Source organism: Gossypium arboreum, chromosome 5 (assembly GCF_025698485.1).
Source record: "Gossypium arboreum isolate Shixiya-1 chromosome 5, ASM2569848v2, whole genome shotgun sequence".
Taxonomy (NCBI): Eukaryota; Viridiplantae; Streptophyta; class Magnoliopsida; order Malvales; family Malvaceae; genus Gossypium; species Gossypium arboreum.
In genome coordinates this window covers 21,859,140-21,883,269 of record NC_069074.1, presented here as the reverse complement: position 1 = coordinate 21,883,269, position 24,130 = coordinate 21,859,140, and the positions used below count along the sequence as shown (strand labels likewise).

At 35.0% G+C, this 24,130-nt stretch overlaps 2 protein-coding genes across 4 annotated transcripts; both read left to right on the top strand.

Annotated features, from left to right (window-relative positions):
* Positions 1-134: 134 nt before the first annotated feature.
* Positions 135-2,405, top strand: LOC108450707 (pentatricopeptide repeat-containing protein At4g18520, chloroplastic). The gene has a single exon (XM_017748444.2). The coding sequence runs from the start codon at positions 135-137 to the stop codon at positions 1,995-1,997; it is 1,863 nt and encodes a 620-aa protein (XP_017603933.1). The 3' UTR covers positions 1,998-2,405.
* Positions 2,406-3,675: 1,270 nt separating this feature from the next.
* On the top strand, positions 3,676-9,175 carry LOC108453598 (uncharacterized). 3 transcript variants are annotated; one of them, XM_017751799.2, is made up of 7 exons: positions 3,678-3,926; positions 4,688-5,864; positions 6,492-6,547; positions 6,639-6,872; positions 6,978-7,269; positions 7,731-7,927; positions 8,847-9,175. In XM_017751799.2, the coding sequence occupies exons 2-7, from the start codon at positions 4,731-4,733 to the stop codon at positions 8,998-9,000; spliced, it is 2,067 nt and encodes a 688-aa protein (XP_017607288.1). In that variant the 5' UTR covers positions 3,678-3,926; positions 4,688-4,730; the 3' UTR covers positions 9,001-9,175. The 3 variants fall into 3 exon arrangements, with proteins under 3 accessions (XP_052884830.1, XP_017607288.1, XP_017607287.1); XM_017751798.2 differs by having other exon boundaries at positions 3,680-3,926; positions 4,601-5,864; XM_053028870.1 differs by lacking the exons at positions 7,731-7,927; positions 8,847-9,175 and adding an exon at positions 7,561-7,589 and having other exon boundaries at positions 3,676-3,926; positions 4,601-5,864.
* The last annotated feature ends 14,955 nt before the right edge of the window (positions 9,176-24,130 follow it).

The window sequence follows — 24,130 nt, the reverse complement described above, 5'->3', positions numbered from 1 at the left end:
TTAGTGGCAAAATGGTCTTTTATCCGATGGAGTTTTTGAAAGCCTCGGGATTTAACAAAAACAAGAGCTTAAACTTCGGGAAACTGGGTTCTGTTTTCCGCGGGGAGTTTTGAAGAAATCCAAAGATATAGCTGATGCTTTCGTTAACGGTGATTTCACCCCAAGTGGCGCACTTTCAATGGCCTTCCTTTTTCACTATTCAAAGTCCATCATTTCATTATTCGAATTCCAAAAACGAGTCCAGACCAAGAATCACCAAAAACCCACCCCAATTTTCTTGTTTTTCTTCCAAAGATTCATGTTTTCTACCCGAATTCGATGATTTAACCAGTATTTCAACTTACCATGAAGACCCAGATGCTGGTTTTAGGGATAGAACCCCACCGTCGGTTAGTCGAAATGTCGGTTCTGATGAGCTGGCAGCTTTGCTTCAATCTTGTAGCAATGGCAGACAAGTTAGGAGAGTCCATGCGGTTGTTTTGAAGCGTTTAGGGAACCCAGTGACCTATGTTGAGAATAATTTGATAAGTTCGTATTTAAAATTTGGGAAGCTAGTGGAAGCTCGAAAGGTGTTTGATAATATGGCTGAAAGAAATGTCGTCAGTTGGACAGCAATGATTAATGGGTACTCCAAATTGGGTTTTGATGATGAAGCTTTGAGGTTGTTTTGGGATTCGATATCATGTGGGGTTCAAGGGAACAGGAAGATGCTTGTTTGTTTGATGAATTTGTGTAGTAGGCGGGCGGATTTCGAGTTAGGCAGACAAATTCATGGGTGTATCCTGAAAGCGAATTGTAGGAACTTGATTGTGGATAGTGCTGTTACTTATTTTTATGCACAATGTGGGGAGTTGTCAAGGGCTTTTCAAGTGTTTCATGGGATGGCAGAAAAGGATGTGGTTTGTTGGACAGCTATGATAACTGCTTGCTCCCAACAAGGATATGCGGAGGAGGCTTTCTCGTTGTTTTCGAGAATGCTAAGTGATGGTTTTTGGCCTAATGAGTTCACCGTTTGCAGTGTTTTGAAGGCTTGTGGAGAGCAAAAGGCATTGAGACCAGGGAGACAATTACATGGTGCCATAATAAAAAAGATGTTCAAAAATGATGTTTTCTTAGGGTCTTCTCTTGTGGACATGTATGCAAAATGCGGGGAGGTAGTAGATGCTAGGATTGTGTTTAACGGGATGAGTAGTAGAAATACGGTTACCTGGACTTCTATTATAGCAGGGTATGCTAGGAAGGGTCTTGGTGAGGATGCCATTAGTCTTTTTCGAGTAATGAAGAGACGAAATATAATTGCTAATAACTTGACCATCGTAAGCATACTTAGGGCTTGTGGTTCAGTTGTGGATTTACTTATGGGCAAGGAAGTCCACGCACAAATAGTAAAAAAATCTATCCAAAGGAATATGTACATAGGAAGCAGTCTAGTATGGTTCTATTGTAAATGTGGGGAGTACGATGTTGCCTCCAAAGTCCTTCAACAGATGCCGCTGAGGGATGTTGTCTCGTGGACTGCCATGATTTCTGGCTGTGCAAGCGTAGGGCATGAGGCTGAGGCTCTTGATTTTTTGAAAGAAATGATGGAGGAGGGTGTAGAACCTAACTCTTTTACCTATTCTTCAGCTTTGAAAGCATGTGCTAAGCTTGGAGCTGTTACAAAAGGGAAGTTAATTCACTCCTTCGCAAATAAAACTCCTGCCTTTTCTAATGTCTTTGTGGGCAGTGCATTGATCCATATGTATGCGAAATGCGGTTTTGTAGCGGAGGCTTCTCGTGTTTTTGACAGCATGCCAGAAAGGAATTTGGTTTCGTGGAAGGCCATGATCATGGGTTATGCAAGAAACGGGCTATGTCGAGAAGCTTTGCAACTCATGTATCGGATGGAAGCAGAAGGTTTTGAGGTGGATGATTACATCCTCGCTACGGTTCTTAGTGCATGCGGAGATATTGAATTGGATGAAGGTCCTTCATCGGAAATATTAGTGGTGACCTAATTGTCTTAGGCATGGAGTTGCAATTGTCAAAATTATTTCTTTTCACTGCAGCGTGTATGTATCATATATGCGATGGACAAGGAAAAAATAACAGTTAAAACAAAAATCGCTATGCTGTTATGCAGTTACGCCATTGCCTGCCCCTATTGTATTAAGAAAGGCATGCCGGTGCTGTTTCCTTCCGAGCTTCAAAAAATTTCACAAGCTTTTCTATCATGCTGTGCTGAGCACTGAATATCACTCCGGCAACAGGTACATATAGGTAGTTATGTTCTTTGTAAACACCATGTAAATCTAGTTCATACTCACAAACTTTAAAAAAAAGAAAAAGAAAGATGATGTCTTACTTATCCTTATTTTCTGTGCTGCTCTTATTTGTCATGTTAAATAACTTTTCCCCTGGGCGAACCCGTGCATCTTCCTTCGTTTTCGTACGAATTTTGAATTATATACGAGTAGAAATCAAGTATATGTTCTCCTTCGTTTATAACATTACTGCATTGGAATACCTCTTCAAGGGCCAATGTTAAGCAGTCTGCTTTTTCATGTAATCGTCACATGCAATGCCCGGAAAACGGATAGGAACATGTCATGCAGCCATTGCAGTCAACGTGTTTGATAAGATATTTACAATCTACAGCTTCATATTGCTTGGTAAATCCAATCTGTTCGTGTAATCCAAAGAAGACGTGTTAATAACTTAAAACGTTTGCATGATATGTGTCGTTGTCCTTGAAAGCTTCCACAACATGAAAGCAGTAAAATACGCAACAACTCAAAATCAAAAGTTGTGCTGTAGTTTTCAACGAGTTGAATAACGATTAGTATTAGTATTTTATAGTTTACTAAATCCATTGATAGTGTTTTACATTTGAATTTTTTATTAAAACATTTAATATATGTACAATTTCATATTTAGGATCCTATTACATTAAATAAATTTTATTATGTCTACGCAATTGAATGAAGGGTAAATTATACCCACTGTCGCTAAACTATTAGTAAATTTACATTTTGGTTACTTAAATTTAAAAATTTTTAAAATGGTTATTGAGCTATTCAAAACTTCTCATTTACGTCACTAAACTATTCGAAAATTTTTATTCAAGTTACTGAGCTATTAAGGTTTTTTTTTTTAAAGTTCAGCTAGCGAACTTCAAGCTACAATTTGATGATTGGTATAGTGGATCAATACCCTTCGGCAAGTAGAAGAAGACAATTAATTTAAGATATAGAAGAAGAAAGCTACTTGGAATTTGGTCTGTAAAAAACTAAACTGTAAAAGAGAATATTAACGAGAGTTTTCAATTATGCAAGCAATGTGAATAAAGAAAGCTATATAGTGACCATTTTAACAATCTAGTGATTTGAACGAAAATTTTTAAATGGTTTAATTTTATAAAATTATAAAGTTAAGTAATCGAAAAGTAAAATTAGTTTTCTAATCTTACATATAGCTTAGACTTGAGAGAGTCAAGCAAGGACCTTGGCTTCCCTTGAGTCCTTCGAATTAAATTATATTCGATTTAGCAATTTAGTCATCTTAATTCTTCCTCAATTTTAAAAAATGGAAACAATAAGGGATGGATTGGAAAGAAATCAAAAGTATTGGGTGTCCAAAATAAAGAAATAGGATAAGGGGGTCCTTAAGTCTAAAAAGACAAAAAAAGATAGGCCCACGGATTTCCCGCTTGTCCCGACCGCCCGCCTCTGCTTCTGAAAATCATCCACCCTCCATTAATTGACTATTCTTTCCTTTTCAATTTTCAATTATAAGTTTACTTTCAAAACATTAATACACCAAATTTGTAACTCCAAAGTTGATATATATATTAACTTAAATCTTTCTTTTTTGGTTCTGTAACTCTCTCCGGATCTTTTTTTCTTTTCTTTTATATTCACTGTTTTTTCTTCACTCTCTCTGGATCTGTAAGCTCTCTCTCTCTCTCTTATTTTCAGTTTTCATACTTCCCGTTATGATTAACTTGCAAAAATCCTATCGATAAATTTTCAGGGTTTATTATTATTATTATTTCTTTTTGGAGATTAAGTTGTGTGGTAATTAAATGAAAACTTGATCAAGTGTTAAGGACTTAAAGATTTAATCTTTTTTGTTATTTAATTTTGGTCACAGATTCATTTCTCTGCTATTTTTTTCTTTGACTTTCATTGTTCATAATATTACTACTTCTTCCATCATGGAGGATTTAGGTTGACCGGTTCTTTTGACTAGGAATGGTCGAAAACTAAAGCTTCAGGGCTTGACTTGCCGGATCACATCTAGTGCTTTGAAACAATTTCTTATTATGGATTTCATCTAGTGTTTTGGTTTAATATACTGGATTATGTTCATATTTCTGAAAATCAATGAATAAGAGCCTATATACAACAGATTATTTTGTTCCCTTTTTTGTTACATTTTTCCTGTTTAAATAGCCAAAGAGTGAAAAATGGAGATCCTATTGTTTGTTAGGCAGTTTTGAAATGGATGTCTGCTTTCAAATATGACTCTGTTTATGGAAGTATAAGAGTCTTATATTCATTTTTCATCCGTAGTGGAATTGGTCTTCTGTTGAATTTGTCTATATGAAATGTCCTTGCAGGAACCTGGGAAGAGATCCTCGATGAAAAAGTTTAAGGGCCATGTTTTCACAAGTTGAATGACAATATTTATGTTTTTCTGACATTAGGGAAGAGGGTAACTCCAGTTACAAAAATATAACAGATCCTCCCATGGATGAAAAACCAGAGGGACATACTGATGGTATTCACAAAGAAGATCAGGGAAAACCTGTGGAGGTGGAGGAGATGCATAGTCTGAACATCAGCAAGGACGATGTTAATAAGTTAGAGGAGGGTAATAAAGAAGACAAAGATGACAAACATGCTGAACAAGGTGACAGGATGAATAAGGATGGGGATTTGGATTCCAAAGCTCAAGAAGAAGTGAACGAAACTACAAGAGAAGATCTTGCTGAGGAGGAACAAGAACCGGTCTTCGATGGAACAGAGGTTCCTGGGATGCAGGCTAATCGTTGTTCATCAACTCGTTCCTTGGATCCTGATCCAGAGGAAGAGGGGTCTGTGTGGCCTGAGAAAGCAGTGGCACTTAAGAATTTTGTTAAGGAAAAGGGTGCCGCAGTGACCAGTGTCCTGCGTCGGCTTTCTTTAAAAAGAGATGGAGTTGAACAGGCTAATGTTGATGTAGATAAGGACACTTCAGATTCTGCTAAACTTGGGGAGCAAGCTGCAATGTCTCCAAGGACTGCAGAAAGATCTGCTTGGAATCCCTTAAACTACATTAAGGTGTCACGTGATACCGATTCAGAAAGCAAAGCCGAGCATGGGAAGAATAACATTGAAGAATCACTTCTACCTATTGCCACAAAAGGAAGAATTATATTGTATACAAGGTTAGGATGCCGAGATTGTAGAGAAGCTAGGTTATTTCTGCAAAGAAAAAGGCTTAGATATGTTGAGATCAACATTGATGTATACCCCAGTAGAAAGTTGGAGATAGAGAATGTCTCTGGATCTTGTGCCGTTCCTAAGGTCTTCTTTAATGAAGTAATGATTGGGGGTTTGAGTGAACTAAAAGGCTTAGATGAGTCTGGCAAGCTTGATGAGAAGATTGATTTTTTTATTTCTGAAGCACCGTCACCTGAAGCACCTTTACCACCTCTCCCTGGTGAAGATGATGTGTCCGATAATGGACCTGTTGACGAACTAGCTGTAATTGTTCAAAAAATGAAAGCAACTATTGTTGTTAAGGATCGGTTATACAAGATGCGCAGGTTCACTAATTGTTTTCTAGGTTCGGAAGCAGTAGATTTTCTATCTGAAGATCAGTACCTGGAAAGGGAAGAGGTTAGTTTGGATTTTTATTATGTTTTCCAAGACTGGTTTAGTGAATTTTATGTGATACTTATATAATCCACGGTCTTTGTCAACTGTTAGTATTATAGTTTTTCTCCATATGGGGTTATGACCAAACTTTCCTGAATCAGATCACTCTTTTACTTGCTTCCTACGGCAAATGCAAAGTTAAAAATGATATCTTCTCATGATAGTAGATGGCTTTCAGTTTAATCCTTGCATATTAAAAAATACTCTAGAGCCTACCTTTCACTGATATCATTCCAGTCTGATTAAAAGAAGCAACAGTGGACTTGATAGTTTCCATGATAAGTAGGCATATTGCGGATGCCAATTTTATCTTTAGCATTAATTCTTATGATACCGCATCATAACAGTTTTCTGAAAGTAATAATACATATTGCTATTTTTAACTTGTCTCTTTTTTCTTTATTCTCTTGTTGTTCTATTTTAAATGGGTGGTTTTGAGAGATTTTATCTGTTGTGTGATTTTTGTCGTTTCACTGGTAAAATCATAGTACCACTGCTTTTGAGTTAGAATTTGTGGTTTTGTGTGCTCTGTTTATACATGTTTAGATGCGGTTATGTATTTTTCTTTGTTCTTGCATTGTGGTATAGGCTGTTGAATTTGGGCAAAAGCTTGCCAGTGAGCACTTTTTCCGACATGTTCTTGAGTGAGTCCAACCTTCCCAGTTTATTTTGTTTTTGTGACCCTGTAATCTATCGTAGAAAATCCTTATTTTTTTCTGTGATGCTTTATAATAGTGAGAATCTTTTTGAGGATGGTGACCACTTGTATCGGTTCTTGGACCATGATCCTACTGTGTCATCTCAATGTCACAACATTCCAAGGGGTATAATTGAACTGAAGCCAAAGCCCATTGCTGAAATTGCATCAATGCTGAGGTTTTTGTCCTATGCTATTTTTGAAGCCTATGCATCAGAAGATGGAAGACATGTTGATTACAGAAGTATTCATGGAAGTGAGGAATTTGCAAGGTTTGATGCCTCTTAGTGTATGATATTGCTCACTCTAGTAACTTCAAAATTTTATGCATTTCTTTCAAATGCTCAAGTCTCCATTGTGAATGGAAAAAAATTTAGGTACTTAAGAATAGTTCAAGTGCTCCAAAGAGTAAAAGTTCAGGACATGCCAAGGGAGGAGAAGCTCGCTTTCTTCATAAATTTGTACAATATGATGGCTATCCATGCAATACTAGCGTGGGGTCATCCTGCTGGTCCATTGGAACGAAGGAGGCTGTTCGGAGACTTCAAGTATGTTGTTGGCGGGTGCACATATTCGCTTTCTTCCATTCAGAATGGCATTTTAAGGGGCAATCAAAGGCCACCATACAATCTTTTGAAACCATTTGGCGTAAAAGATAAACGATCACAGGTAAGACCATGGATAAAATTGATGCTTAATGTTTCATGATGATTCTAGCCACTGTGTTGGAGGCTAGCATTTCTGTGCTCACCTTATTACGTGGTTTACTGTTTTGTACCTTTTATTTGTTGGTGAAACTATGGAAATTAATTTAACCTTCAGAATTCTTTGCTCATTCCTAGAATTGGGTGTCCTTTTACTTTTTCCCATTGTTTCAGAAGGATGACCCAAAGGTTGTGCATATGAAGTGACCTCCCAATGCCCTACTGGGTTGTTGATTAGATTGACTTCACCATGCAGTTTTCTGCTGGGTAGTTAATTACGTTGACTTCAGGCTTGTAAGGGTGTAGCCTGAATAAGTGCTGTTAAAACATTTCATTATGGTACCGGAAAAAGAATTTCATCCTCAATAGTTGAATGCCTCGTGTGGAAATCCAACCTAGCTCATTCTGTGTTTTGTGTTTTTTCAGGTGTCTCTACCCTATCCCGAGCCTCTAATTCACTTTGCCCTGGTTTGCGGTACCCGGTCTGGGCCTGCTCTTCGATGCTACTCTCCTGGGAACATTGATAAAGAGCTGATGGACGCAGCACGGGATTTCTTAAGAGCTGGTGGCCTTATTGTTGATTTGAGTGGCAAGGTTGCATATGCCAGTAAGATCCTCAAATGGTAAGTTAATTTCAAGCACGTTCTTGGTGCACAAATTCATATTTCTTCCTAGAGACCTTTATTTTATGTTCAGGAGACAAAATAAGTTTTTAAAATTTTCACTAGACACATGCGTTGTACGCTAACAGGCATATGCACAGCCACACTAACACACACATGCATGCACTCCAAAACTCATTGGCTCATTGGCATAGGCACAAGGGAATTTAAAAAAACTGCTGTTTTCATTGTAGCTTATATAATCTAATCATACAGAAATTCTTAGTGGTAGAATTATGAAAGCTTGGGTTGCCTAAGTTGGATTCAGAAGCTATAGATATGCAGGAAAACCATATATGGCACTTCAAGCCATGATTAGTGTAAATTACAGCACTAACAATGCTTAATTTTCTAGTCGCCTGTTGCACACTTCTGTAATAATAATAATGCTTTGTTTAAAAAGAAAATGAAAAAGGGAGTTACAAGAGAAATATAGGGATGACAATTAGAAGTTACTGCATTTTTTTTATATTTTATTTAGAAAGAGAGAGATACCAGAAAAGTGACTGGTTGATGAAGATTTAATTGAAATATGACCTAAATGACATCAATGTTATTGTCTTATTTAACTTTTTGGTAAATTCAAAATTGAGTTGGTAATAGTGGGTAGCAGTTAGAACCTCCCATTATATGTAAATATAGTTCACTTCAAAGATCAGCAAAAGATATGCAAGATTACCGTAACCTTTGCACCAAATACCAAGCTGTAGTAAATTGATAAATCTTCGATTTAGAAAAAGATGGATGATGGAATGCAAATGCATATGCATATGCCTTCTTTGGTTAACCAGAGATTTACTAATTTAATAAGCTTGATTCTCATATACTTTTTTTCTGGAAAAGTTTAACTTAATGTTGCTTGCTAATAATCCACAAACAGGTATAGTGTTGATTTTGGGAAGAATGAAGTAGAGGTATTGAAACATGCCTCAAATTACTTGGAGCCAACTGACTCAGAAGCTCTGCTGGAGATTATTGCTGATGCTCAGTTGAAGGTGATATACCAGCCATATGATTGGAGATTGAACTGCTAGGGTTTGATTACTTTTTCCTACTCTCACTTGACAGATTCCCCTAATTTACTTGAGTTTAATGAGGGAAATATCTATTACTATGTTCTTGGAACTTGAATATACATGCAGCTTTATGTCAGTCAGGTTACAGTTTTAATCAAATAAAATACCAAAGTGCCTTAAAGGTTTTTTTTTTTTTCTTTGTCTCGTTGAATATTAAGAATTTCAATGTGATTGCTTTTACCCATTCTTTTTGGGTCCTTTATTCACCTCATACATAATCGTGATTGTCACTAATAAGAAAAGGAAGAACGAACACAATATTTTAGGTGGAAAATAAACTTAAATATATTAAATGTATAAATTCAAATCTTAAAAATAAAATCATAATTCGGGAACAAAATTATCTCTATAATTATTATGAAACTCTTATCAAAACTCATATGCGACTATGTTTTGTCGTCTTCAAGAAAAGCTCTTACTGATTGACATATCAAAACAGTAATACAATGACAATTTTAAATAGGCTTAGATTAGAGTTTTAATCATATCAAAATATTCTTGAAATAATTAGAGTCTAACTGAGAGAAAAAATTTTGCCTGAAGTCAAAAACGTGATTGCTTATGTGGAGAATACGTCGTGTCGTCGTGACGTCCCATGCATGCTCATCACAACGTCGGTGTTACCTTAAGTTGGGAGTTCGTCACATTGTCTTGACATCGGGCCTCTTTTGGCCCTTTTTCAGTTACTTGTTGATTCTCGTCTAAAGTCCCCACACATATATTTTGACATGGATATGGTGGTTAAGTTACTCCAAAAGGTAATTGTTTAATCTTTTGTTTTATCAATATCCTTGAATCTTTAGTTAATTGCCTAAAGAAGAGCTCAAATAGGTAATGTTATAAATAAACAGTGTGTCCGACAAATAGTTAATTAATATTTCGGTTTCTATTTGTTTATTAAGCTAAATAAATTAACATGAATAATATTTTAAGGTTCGTTTATTAAATTAACGAATATGAACAAAATTTGTTTAGTTATTTATGTTCATTTTGAAGTTTTTTAAAACTTGTTTATTATTTGGTTATTATATATTAATAAAATTTTTAATTGTGTGCTAATTTGATTTATTTGTAATATAATTATTAATCTTATATTTGATTATTGTATAGATAAAAATAATATATACATTTATTTATGGTTTATTATTCATTAACATTCTTCGTGAATATGTTTGACTTGTAATATAATTATTTACCTATTTCGACGCATAATTATAGTACAGTCTGCCACTTTTGAGAATTTTGACAAGTTAAATCCAGACGCATAATGTATCCACCCATGTAGAATTTGAGGATTTCATCTCGGGATGTTTCTCAATTGAAGAAGAGTACGCCAATGGAAGAGTACGCCTCAGAATTTTGACTGAGCATGACATGCATATCAAGTGTATAAGAAAATTATGGAAGATTAGATCATTTTCAAAAGCACGCCTTATAAGAGTTACTGCCAAAAGTATGGTACGTACAATTTGCTCGAACACTGTGTAAGGTGCATTCGGTAACGTGATTGGTTGGGAGTCAACTGAATAGATTGACTGGTCAAACTGCATCTGTACCAAATTTTCTTTTATATTTTTCTTGATTTTTGTAGGGCATTTAAGAGACAAATTTTTAATGCATTTGGCACTTGTCAAAATCCACTAAGAGGAACTGAGTATATATATATGGTAAGGAGGAAACATGGAAATGGTTTTTTCTACCTTCCGTTCTACGCTCTGGTTCTTCTTTTTAAACTTAAATATCCTGTTCTTCTTTGTTAAACTAGAAGCTAAGGTTTTTGGTTAATCGAGGGATGTTTCAACCTCCTGATAAGTTTGATAGTTCTGCATATTATGATTTTGGAAGAGTAAGAATGTTAAGAGACAAAAACAATTGGGTGTTAATAGGAGGCCTTGCATGAGAGTCGTTTGTAATTGTGATGTTAGTAAATTATCTGCAAATGGGATTTTAATGGAAGTTCCATAATCTTTTAAGCAGTTGTTGCTGCTGGTTCGAGTAGGATCATCGAAACATAAATTCTGAGTTGAAGTCTCAGGTGAGTCCCTAGCCTCAACCCTTGCATGTCATTCTAAATAGAATATTCATATGATTGATGTTCATGTAATGTTGCATGACTCCTAAAGTAACTGAACGAATGTGTAATACCCCTACCCGTATTCATTGTCGGAATAGGGTACGAGGCATTACCGGAGTTTACGAATTAATTTTTTTTTTATATTCAATATAGCCCTTTTATAAATATCTAACCTTCACTGTAATATTAAATCGAGACCAATCCACATCAACCAAATCAATTCAACATATTTTCATGATAGATTCATGCATTTATATAAGATAACGTCATCACATATCTATAACCAGGTTTGTTAACCATAATAATGGCTAACTTTACATTCATTTCACGTTAACATTTACTTTGTTAGCTTATACATGCCATTGATTTCCAAAATAAAGTTTCTTTATATACCAAAATCCTGAGGTTGACAGTGTGATGTGTCTCTGACCAAATCCGATCTCCGAGCTCTTAACACTATAAAACAGGGAAAAAGGAAACGGGGTAAGCACTTTGTGCTTAGTAAGCTCATGTAACAAGAATTATACTTACCTAATATTTTCAATACAATACAATAAACATCCATATATCCATTCAATGCATTATTACCCTAATATGCACAAACTCAACATTCAAGTTAGTACAATAATTTCCATGTACCAATAATATATACTATGATTGATAAGCTCGTCAATACCATGATTTCCATTTCCTTGTTATTTTTCCATATTTATCCCGTTGAATTTCTTGGAATTTTCGATGGATTTTCAGAGGTACACTTTTAGTGTACAATTTCGGGTCCATCAATTCATATTCATGTGCACACATATCCATTTCAGAGAGCACACTCCCGCGAACCTCAACCTTGCAGCGGGATTACCAGCCCAGGTTAAATCCCGCAATATAAACTCATAGAGTATTGTCGGGATTACCGGTCGAGGCTAAATCCTGCAACGACAATTACTCTAATAAGCTTGGATCTGAATTACAGTCGAGCTAAATTGAGACCTAATTCGGATTACCCGTCCGGCTAAATCCATTTTACACATATTTTTTGGAGGGCTATATCAAGATAGGATCACCCGTCCGGGCTAGATCCTTTTACCGTCAATTCCTTTTAGAGATCCATCGAATTTTCCTTTCATTCAACCGGATTTCTTCCCATTTTATCAAATATATCAATGTTTCATTAATTTTCATACAATGAACACTCAAATCATATTCACATCAATAACATACAATCTCAAGCATTTCAGAATATAATTCAAGTTACAAGAACTTACCTTGATACTTGTTTGTAAACAGTAAAAATCTACTAATCCCGAACTTTTTCCTTTCCTCGATCTAGCTTCGTATTTGAATCTTCTGGATTTGGTGCAAAAATTATGAAATACCAGCTTAGAGAACCCTCCTATGGCGTTTTTAGCTGCTGGAATTGAAAAGAAATGAAGAAAAATCTAGATATTTCCTACTTAGTCCTAGTTTTATTTAGTTAATTTTGTAATATTCCAATTTTACCCTTAATTTATCAATTTTTCTGCTGATTTCATACCCTTGCCGTCCAGCCCAAATAACTTTTGGGTCTAATTGCCTTTTAAATCCTTTCTCATTAGACTCTTAAGCTATTTAACCGCTCTAGCAACTTTTACACCTATTACAATTTAGTCCTTTTCATTTAATTGACTACCCAAACATTAAATTTTCCTAACGAAATTTTAATACCACATTAATAACATTTCATAAATATTTATAAAATTATTTTCGACTCAGTTTTACGAGATAGAGGTCCCGATACCTTATTTTACCCAATTTCTTCAATAATTTCTTTTCTAACTAATCACTAAACCGATAAAATTTTCCTATCAATATTTTCATACGATTTTCCTATCATATAAATTTTCAAGCAAAAATATTGAAATAAATTTCTCTTTAAATCGGATCTATGATTCTGAAACCATTGTTCGATAACCTTGAATTTAGGCCATTACAACTCTCCCCCTTTTAAGGATTTTCGTCCTCGAAAATCTTAGCGATAAAGAGGTTTGGGTATTGTTTCCTCATTGCCTCCTCCGGTTCCCATGTTGCTTCCTCAATCCGTGCTTTTGCCACAATACTTTCACCAAATTTATCTTTTTATTTCTAAGCTCTTTTGTCTCCGTGCCAATATCTTGACCGGTTCTTCTTTGTAAGTCATATCCGGTTGAATCTCTACTTCTATCGAGAAATAACATGTGAAGGATCGATCGATATCGTCGTAACATAGATACATGAAAAACATTATGGATTCTATCAAGTTCCGCTGGTAATGCCAATCGATAAGCGACCGGTCTAATTATTTCTATGATTTCATAGGGCCCGATAAATCTTGGACTCAATTTACCCTTTCGACCGAATCGAAGAACTTTCTTCCAAGGAGACACTTTCAGAAATACCTTGTCACCTACTTGAAATTCAATCTCTTTTCGCTTAAGGTCGACATATGATTTTTGACGATCGGAAGCTGCTTTTAGACTATCTCGAATAACCTTTACTTTTTCTTCTATTTCCCGGATCAAATCAACCTCATGTATCTTCCTTTCACTGAGCTCTGTCCAATATAACGATGTTCTACATTTTCTACCATACAAAGCTTCATACGGAGCCATTTTAATACTAGACTGATAACTGTTATTGTAAGCAAATTCAATCAAAGGTAGATACCTCTCCCAATTACCTTCAAACTCTAGTATACAACATCGGAGCATATCTTCCAATACTTGAATTACACGCTCAGATTGACCAACTGTTTGAGGATGAAATGCGATCTTTGAAATACAACCGAGTACCCAAGGCTTCTTGCAATTTGTCCCGAAGCGAGGCGTAAATCGGGATCTCTATCGATATAATGGAGACAGTACTCCATGTAACCTGACAATCTCAGATATGTACAGTTCAGCTAGTTTATCTAAAGAATAATCCATACGTACCGGAATAAAGTGAGCTGACTTTGTTAATCGATCAACAATCACCCAAATAGCATCTTTTTTCCTCGGAGACAAAGGTAGCCCCGATACAAAATCCATAGTGATTCTTTCCCATTTCCATTCCGGTATAGTGATTGGCTGAAGTAACCCCGAAGGTACCTGATGTTCAGCTTTAACTTGTTGACATATTAAACACCTTGATACAAACTCGGAGATATCACGTTTCATTCCGACCACGGTACATCTTTTTGAGATCATTATACATTTTATTACTCCCGGATGTACGGACATAGTACTCTTGTGGGCCTCGCGTAGAATCTTACGTATGAGCTCAATTACGAGGTACACATACCTTACCTCGAATAATAAACAATCATCGAACCAATCTGAAATTCGAATCATTACGACTCACACTGTGCCCGTTTAACCTGTAACTTCTCATCATTCTTCTGAGCTTCACATATTCTTTGTAAAATGTCGGTTTAGCTCTCAATTCAGCTAGTATTGAACCATCATCATCAATGATAACCGGGTATTCGTAGCTCGTAAAGAAAAGCAGATTTCGGCTCAAAGCATCGGCTACAACATTAGCCTTACCGGATGGTAATCAATAATCAAATCATAGTCCTTTATCGTTCAAGCCACTGCTACTGTCTCAAATTCAAATCTTTCTGTGTCATCAAATATTTCAAGCTTTTATGATCAGTATACATATGACATTTCTCACCATACAAGTAATGCCGCTATATTTTCAGCGCAAATACAATAGCAGCTAATTCAAGATCATGTACTGGGTAATTTCTTTCATGTGGTTTAAGTTGTCTTGAAGCATAGGCTATTACTTTGCCTTCTTGCATCAAAACACAACCTAAACCATTTAATGAGGCATCACTGTAAATAACAAATTCCCTACCCGGTTCAGGCTGCACTAATACAGGTGCTTTCGTTAATAGGTCTTTCAATCGGTTAAAACTTTGTTGACATTCATCAGTCCACTCGAACTTTACATCTTTCTGCAATAATCGAGTCATTGAAGAAGCTATCATAGAGAATCCCTGTACAAACCTCCGATAATAACCAGCTAAACCCAAGAAACTTCTAACCGGATACATTCTTGGTGGACTCAATTGACAATAGTGAGATTTTACTTGGATCTACCACGATGCCTTGGCAGATACAATGTGTCCAAGAAAACCCACTTCTCGAAGCCAAAATTCACATTCTTGAATTTAGCATACAACCGCTTCTCTCGTAGAATTTGCAACACAATTCTCAAATGTTACGCATGTTCTTCTTCATCCAGAATAAACCAAAATATCATCAATGAATACTACTACAAATCTGTCTAAATGCGGTGCGAATATCCGGTTCATCAAATCCATGAATCTGCAGGGTGCATTAGTTAGCCCAAACGGCATAACTAGAAACTCATAATGCCCGTACCTGGTTCTAAAGGCTGTTTTTGGCACATCTGACTCCTTTACCCGTAACTGATAATAACCTAATCGAAGATCAATCTTTGAAAACATAGTAGCACCTTTCAGCTGATCAAATAAATCATCAATCCGGGGTAACGGGTACTTATTCTTTATGGTTACTTTATTAAGCTGCCGGTAGTCGATACACAATCTCAAAGACCCATCTTTCTTTTTCACAAACAGAACTAGAGCACCCCAAGGTGAATGACTCGGTCGGACAAAACCCTTGTCAATAAGCTCTTGCAACTGTGTCTTTAACTCTTTTAATTCTATAGGAGCCATCCGGTACGGAGCTATGGAGATCGGAGTAGTTCCCGGAATCAAATCTATAGAAAATTCCACTTCTCTTTCTGGTGGCAATCCTGGTAATTCTTTTGGAAACACATCGGAAAATTCACATACCACTGGAACTGCTTGTATCTTTGACTCAGATACCTTAGTGTCGAGTACATAAGCCAAGTAAGCATCATACCCCTTTTTGACATACCTCATCGCCATTCTTGAAATCATATCGATAACCCTACATCGATCGATTTAACCAGAGTAACTCACCATTCGACATTTTAGCACAATATATTTTTGTTTACAATTTCCTCTTGCATCATCTTTGGGTTAACCAATCCATACCCAATATCACGTCAAATTCATCAAATGGCAATAACATCAAATCGGTAGGAAACAATAACCTCTTACCATCGGTGGACAATTTTTACGAATTTTATCCACTAACACAGGCCGCCCGGGGTTCGAGACTTTAACCACAAATTGATGGGTTCAACAGATAAATTTTTAACAATTGCAAGTTTAACACATATATATGAATCGTAGAACCGGGATCAATCAATGCGATAATATCGATTATTAAGTAAAGAAAATGTACCGATAATAACATCGGGTCTTTGAAGCATCTTCTCCGCACGAATGGCATATGTCCTAGCAGTGCTCATACCTCGAGCCTACCTATAGTATCTTTTGTAGCTCCTCGACTACCACCGACATTACTGGGATGGTCGAGGTGGTCGCCCCTCGAAACTAGATTACTCGGCCCGATATATGTTCAACTTCTTTTTCAACCCTTTTAGGACAATCTCTGAGGAAATGGTCAAAAGAACCACATCGGTAACAAGCCCCACTCTTAAATCGGCATTCACCAAAATGAGCTTTATTACAGTACTGGCATCTCGGTTTAGGAGTGCCAACATTGCCAACACTGGTCACTGATGGAGTAGAAGGCCTTGGATTAGTGCGTTGAGAACTTCGCTCTTTGACCGAATACCCAATGGCTGAAGTAGAACGATCCTGATATTTCTTCAATTTCTTTGAAGCAGAAAACTGAGATTTTCCCATTGGTCTTTTACTAAAAATTCGAGCTTCCCTCTTAGCCTGTTTCTTTTCTTTGTTCAATTCTTCTGCTTTATAAGCTCTCTCTGCCAATGTAGCAAACTCTCGAATTTCAAGAATTCCGATCAGTAACTTAATGTCTTCATTCAACCCTTCTTCGAATCGTTTGCACATTTCAGCTTCTAACTGTACCCATTCTCGAGCATATTTACTCAATCGAACAAATTCTCTTTCATATTCAGATACTGATCTATTGCCCTGTTTCAGCTCAAGAAATTTTTTTTTCTGGTCAAGGAACCTTTGGCTGATATTTTTTTTCTGAACTCGGTCTGAAAGAATTCCTATGTAATTTCTTCTTTCGGAACAATTGAAGCTTTAGTATTCCACCAATGGTAAGCTGTATCTTTTAGCAGTGAGACGGCACATTTCAGACATTCTTCTGGTGTACAAGATAATTCTTCCAGAACCCGAGTAGTGTTTTCTAACCAGAATTCAACCCGTTCGGAATCATCATCAACTGCTGCTCGAAATTCTTCGGCCCCATATTTTCAAATTTTATCTACTGGAGCTTTCCCTTTTCTGACAGATTCAGTACCTGTACCTTGTGGGATCTCGGGAACCGGTGGAGGAGCAGGAGGGGGAGCTTGAACTTGCTGCACTACAGGGTTAGTTCTTAAGTATTGATTAAACCATTCATTCATCATTTGAAAGAAGGCTATTTTGCCTCTTCCTTCGACCCTCTGTCTCAGACTCATTCTTGCTAGTTTCTTCTCTTTGTCTTTGAAGCGGAGCATGACTCCCAACTTCCTCAGATTTAGCTCGGTTGGGATGACATTACTATAAGAAAAACACATTTTAAATGGTCGGGAGATATCACACTATCAATAATAATTTAAATGGCATGTATAGCTAATCCGTATTTGCTACATCGGTCCTAGAAGCGGCTAAACCGTAGCTCGATACCAATAAATGTAATACCCTACCCGTATTCATTGTCGGAATAGGTACGAGGCATTCTAGGAGTTTACAATTAAATTTTTTTTTATATTCAATATAGCCATTTTATAAATATCTAACTTTCCCTGTAATATTAAATCGAGACCAATCCACATCAACCAAATCAATTCAACATATTTTCATGATAGATTCATGCATTTATATAAGATAACGTCATCATATATCTATAACCAGGTTTGTTAACCATACTAATGGCTAACTTTACATTCATTTCACGTTAACATTTACTTTGTTAGCTTATACATGCCATTGATTTCCAAAATAAAGTTTCTTTATATACCGAAATCACGAGGTTGACGATGTGATGTGTCTCAGACCAAATCCGACCTCCGAGCTCTTAACACTATAAAGCAGGGAAAAAAGAAAGCGGGTAAGCACTTTGTGCTTAGTAAGCTCATGTAACAAGAATTATACTTACCTAATATTTTCAATACAATACAATAAACATCCATATATCCATTCAATGCATTATTACCCTAATATGCACAAACTCAACATTCAAGTTAGTACAATAATTTCCATGTACCAATAATATATACTATGATTGATGAGCTCGTCAATACCATGATTTCCATTTCCTTGTTATTTTCCATATTTATCCGTTGAATTTCTTGGAATTTTCGATAGATTTTCAGAGGTACACTTTTAGTGTACAATTCAGGTCCGTCAATTCATATTCATATGCACATATCTATTTCAGAGAGCACACTCCATGAACCCCAACCTTGCGGCGGGATTACGGTCGAGGCTAAATCCCGCAATATAAACTCATAGAGTATTGTCGGGATTACCGGTCCGAGTTAAATCCCATAACGACAATTACTCTAATGAGCTTGGATCTGAATTACCAGTCCGAGCTAAATTCAGACTCTAATTTGGATTACCGTCGGGCTAAATCCATTTACACATATTCTTCGGAGGGCTATATTAAGATAGGATCACCCGTCCGGCTAGATCCTTTTACCGTCAATTCCTTTTAGAGATCCATCGAATTTTCCTTTCATTCAACCGGATTTCTTCCCATTTTATCAAATATATCAATGTTTCATTAATTTTCATACAATGAACACTCAAATCATATTCACATCAATAACATACAATCTCAAGCATTTCAGAATATAATTCAAGTTACACGAACTTACCTTGATACTCGTTTGTAAACAGTAAAAATCTACTAATCCTGAACTTTTTCCTTTCCTCGATCTAGCTTTGTATTTGAATCTTCTGGATTTGGTGCAAAAATTATGAAATACCAGCTTAGAGAACCCTCCTATGGCATTTTTAGCTGCTGGAATTGAAGAGAAATGAAGAAAAATCTAGATATTTCCTACTTAGTCCTAGTTTTATTTAGTTAATTTTGCAATATTCCAATTTTACCCTTAATTTATCAATTTTTCTGCTGATTTCATACCCTTGCCGTCCAACCCAAATAACTTTTGGGTCTAATTGCCTTTTAAATCCTTTCTCATTAGAATCTTAAGCTATTTAATCACTCTAGCAACTTTTACACCTATTTCATTTAATTGACTACCCAAACATTAAAATTTCCTAACGAAATTTTAATACCACATTAATAACATTTCATAAATATTTATAAAATTATTTTCGACTCGATTTTACGAGATAGAGGTCCCAATACCTTATTTTACCCAATTTCTTCAATAATTTCTTTTTCTAACTAATCACTAAACCGATAAAATTTTCCTATCAATATTTTCATACGATTTTCCTATCATATAAATTTTCAAGCAAAAATATTGAAATAAATTTCTCTTTAAATCGGATCTATGATTACGAAACCATTGTTCCGATAACCTTGAATTTAGGCCATTACAGAATGTGTGTGAGCCTTATGAAGCATCTACATGATTGTAAGTGTTTTCTAGGAAACAATTATATGTTTGTACATGAAGCGTATACGATGTTGAATGAACATGTTGATATGTGGTAAGCATGCACAGAAATATATTTCTTTTATGGGTATGAGTGAAGTCTACATGAATGTGTATTTATGCTATATATATGATGCGTGGTTGAGAATTGTGGAGAAATGTGGGCTCGACGGAGTGTCAAGATATGATGTAATATATGTGATTATGGAGGTGATGCCTTCGGTAGGATGTGATAATGTAACACCCCTACCCGTATCCATTGCCGGAATAGGTACGAGACATTACCGGAGTTTACTGAACATTTTTAGATAATTCTGAGTCATTTATTATTCATATTTTGAAAATAATCATAACGTCTCTTTATTGGGCCCTCGAAGCCCCAAACATACATTAAAAACCAACCGGAATTAAATCGGGATCATAAAAAAAATTTCGCAAAATCTTAAATTTTATTTTCATCTAAGTACTTACCATTTCAATGCTTCTTATAATTAAACATGTTACCATTCAATCAATAGCTTGACCTTTGTCTAAGCGTCAAGCCACATCATTGTTAGTATACTTGCACATATTTCATATAAATTCAACATTGATATACTTATTTTCTCGACATGTCACACTTGAGTTTAATAATTGTCTTTACTTACATAATTTCCTTGTATCAACATATCAAAGATAATCATATATGTACATGTCATGAAACATATCATTCTCTTACCGTTTCTTCATAAGCATATATCATTTATTTCATTATATCAATATTTCATGCTCCATCATTTCCATATATTTTATGTATATTTATTCCGGTAATAGCTTATATCAAACTTAGCATAAATTATATTCCATGTACTTATACTTATTTCGTTTATCTATCTTCATAATTATTTCATATAACCATTCGTCATCTGATACATATTACCTGAATATCAATTGTTCAACAGATGTCATAGCGTCTCCCATCCACGGTCTTATTTATCTTTGACATGATGCCATAGTGTCTTTATCTTTCAACCATGGTCTTACACATTTCATATCAGGTTGCCATGGTATTTCATATCAGGCTGCCATGGTATCTTTCAACTATGGTCTTACACATTTCATATCAGGTTGCCATGGTATCTTTCAACCATGGTCTTACACATTTCATATCAGAGAGCACACTCATGAACCTCATCCTTACAGTGGGATTACCGGTCGAGGCTAAATCCACTGCAGCGACAATTACTCTAATGAGCTTGGATCGAATTACAGTCCAAGGCTAAATTGAACCTAATTTGGATTACCCGTCGGGCTAAATCCATTTTACACGTATTCTTCGGAGGGCTATATCAGAATAGGATCACCCATCCGGGCTAGATCCTTTTTACCGTCAATTCCTTTTCAGAGATCCATCGAATTTTCCTTTCATTCAACCGGGATTTATTTTCAATTTATATCGAGTATTATCAATATTTCATCAAATATCATGAATTGAACATTCAAATCATATTTTCATCACATAACCACATATTTCAAGTATTTAAAATACAATTCAAGTTACACCAACTTACCTCATTGCTTGTTTGTGTTTATAATTTCATTAATCCGATATATTTTCTTTTCCACGATCAAGTCTCATATTTGAGTCGTCCAGATCTTTATAAATAAATTTGATCATCATTTTCATTCATTTTATATTATAATGCATTTAATTAATGCTCTAGGCAAAATTATCATTTTGCCCCTAAACTTTTAATTAATGACGATTTCATCATTAGGGTCAGGAAAATAAAATTCTTACAATTTAATCCTTTTTTTCAGCTATTATTCTCATACATATTGATAACAGTCCATGAATTCTATAAAATATAAGAATTTTCCATAATTTCAACACTTTTCAATTTAATCCCTAAAACATGTTTTCCCCTATCTTGAACTAAATTAATAATTTTATTCAATTTTGTAATTTAAATAATAAAATAATCCATTTCATGCAATTTGGTCATTTTTGACATTTTTACAAAATTACCCATAAAGTTTTACTTTTATTCAATTTAGTCCACGAGCTTAAAATATGCAAATTAGCCATGCTAAATGAATATTCATATATGTTTTCCTCCTCCTCTCCATTCCACATTCTTAATGTATATAACACACTTGTAAGTAACATTATCTATATATTTTTTTAATTTACTTTTATGAATATTCAAGTTGTCCATCTGTGTCATAGTTACTAAATTATTTATATCTGGAGCTATAGAGATCCAAATTAAGATCCGAAAATTTTACCCGAAACTAGACTCATATATATTCTTTCCATAAAATTTTCAGAATTTTTGGTTTAGCCAATAAGTACAGTTTATTCTTTAAAATTACCCCTGTTCTGTTGTCTGACAGTTCTAACCCTTCTTTACTAAAAATTAATTATCTCCTTGTACATAATTTTAATGGTATTCCCGTTTATTTCTATTGAATATAGACTCATTAAATATTATAAAAATATAAATTTAAGCCCCTAATTATTTCTATCCAATTTTTGATGATTTTCCAAATCAGAATAAGGGAACCCGAATTCATTCTGACATTGTCTCACAAAATTCATTATATTTCATGATTTACAAATCCATTACTTACACCGTTTCTTCTATAAGAAACTACGCTCAATAATATTTAAACTCATATTTTATTCATCCTATAATTCGATTTCTATAATTTTTGGTGATTTTTCAAAATTAGACTACTGCTGCTGCCCATAACTGTTTTAGTGCAAGATATTAATTACCATGTTATAACACCCTTATTTTCTTTTTCTACACCATTTCTCATCACTTTCTCTTATTTTCTCTTCACTAACATATCAAGAACTTAGGACCTTATGTAAGAAAACTCTACTATAACATTATTTCCATGCTTTGTTAATAATAACAAACTTAAAAACATATTGAAATCTTGATGTACTTACCTTTTCTTATTGACTTCAATCTTTAACTTGATTTTTCTCTCTCCTCCAGCTTCTATTTCTTGAATCCAACTTGATATTCTTGCTCTCCATCATCTCCTTGCTATCTTTCTCTCTTGATGGCTATGGAAATTCTTTCAATTTTTAGGTGAAAATAATGAATTTTTGGAGGAAGGACTAAATTGTAAGAAAAGGAAAACTTTGTTTCTTCTTCTTCTTCTCACGTTAGTTGCATGAGAATGGTGATCATCCTCCCCTTTCTTTCCTTACATATATATATTAAATAAAATAATAAAATATCATTTAAAAATTAATTTAAAGTATTAATAAACTAATATTTATTTATTTAATTTATCTAAAATATCTCCAACATCATCATTGTCTCTAGATTTCTCTCTTTTCCAATTGACCATTTTACCCTTTGTGATCTTTTAAAATTCCAATATTGAGTCATCACTTAATTTGGTAAAATTACAATTTAGTCCCTCATAATTCTTCACCTATTCAATTTGGTCCTAATTCATCAATTTTCCTTGGTTTCTAGATCATTCTACCCTTAAAATATTTACATTATTAGTCCTTCAACTTTTCATATTTACACTTTAATCCTTCAAATTTTGAGTATTTACTCTTGGGCCACAAAACTTTTCTCACTTTTACAATTTAATCCTTTCTTGAATCAATATCTCATAATATACTTCCCAATATTGACATAACTCAAAATTTCCCTTTTTGTCACTTTATTTCCTTATTTTACTATATCACGGATAATATTTTACTATAAAAATTTTCGAGGTATTACAGATAATGCTAACTGGACTGGCAGATCATGACATAAAGGTATATGTAAGACCAAGTGGTAGAGACTGATGGCATTATATAACAATGAGGATATTCATGGTGTAGCCTCTGATGAGATGTAAACTGGACTAACAAAACATGACATGAAGATATGTGTAAGACCATGTGGGAGAAACCCCATGGCACACATAGAGATGGTTCGCCATAACAGTAAACACAAAATCCTCTGGAAAGCCTTCGTGGCGTATTCTGTGATGCCTTTGTGGCATCTTTTGTGATGCATTTTTTGCGCATTTTGTGTTGCCTTTGTGGCACATTCTGTGATGCCTTTGTGGCACATTCTGTGATGCCTTCAAAGAGTTAGTTTAAGAGATGCAGGTAACTTTTTTAATTTTAGCTCGCATTGTGTATTGGTAAAATATACAATGAAAGTAACAGAGAAAATAGAGCTACTGCTAGACTTACAAATTTCATCACTCAAACCTTAAAAAATATTATTATATTTATGTTATATCACTTAGCAATTCATATGCCTATACACATTCACTTACCTATTCATATAACTTTCTATCTCATTCTTAAAATATTTTTTATTATCTCTCTAC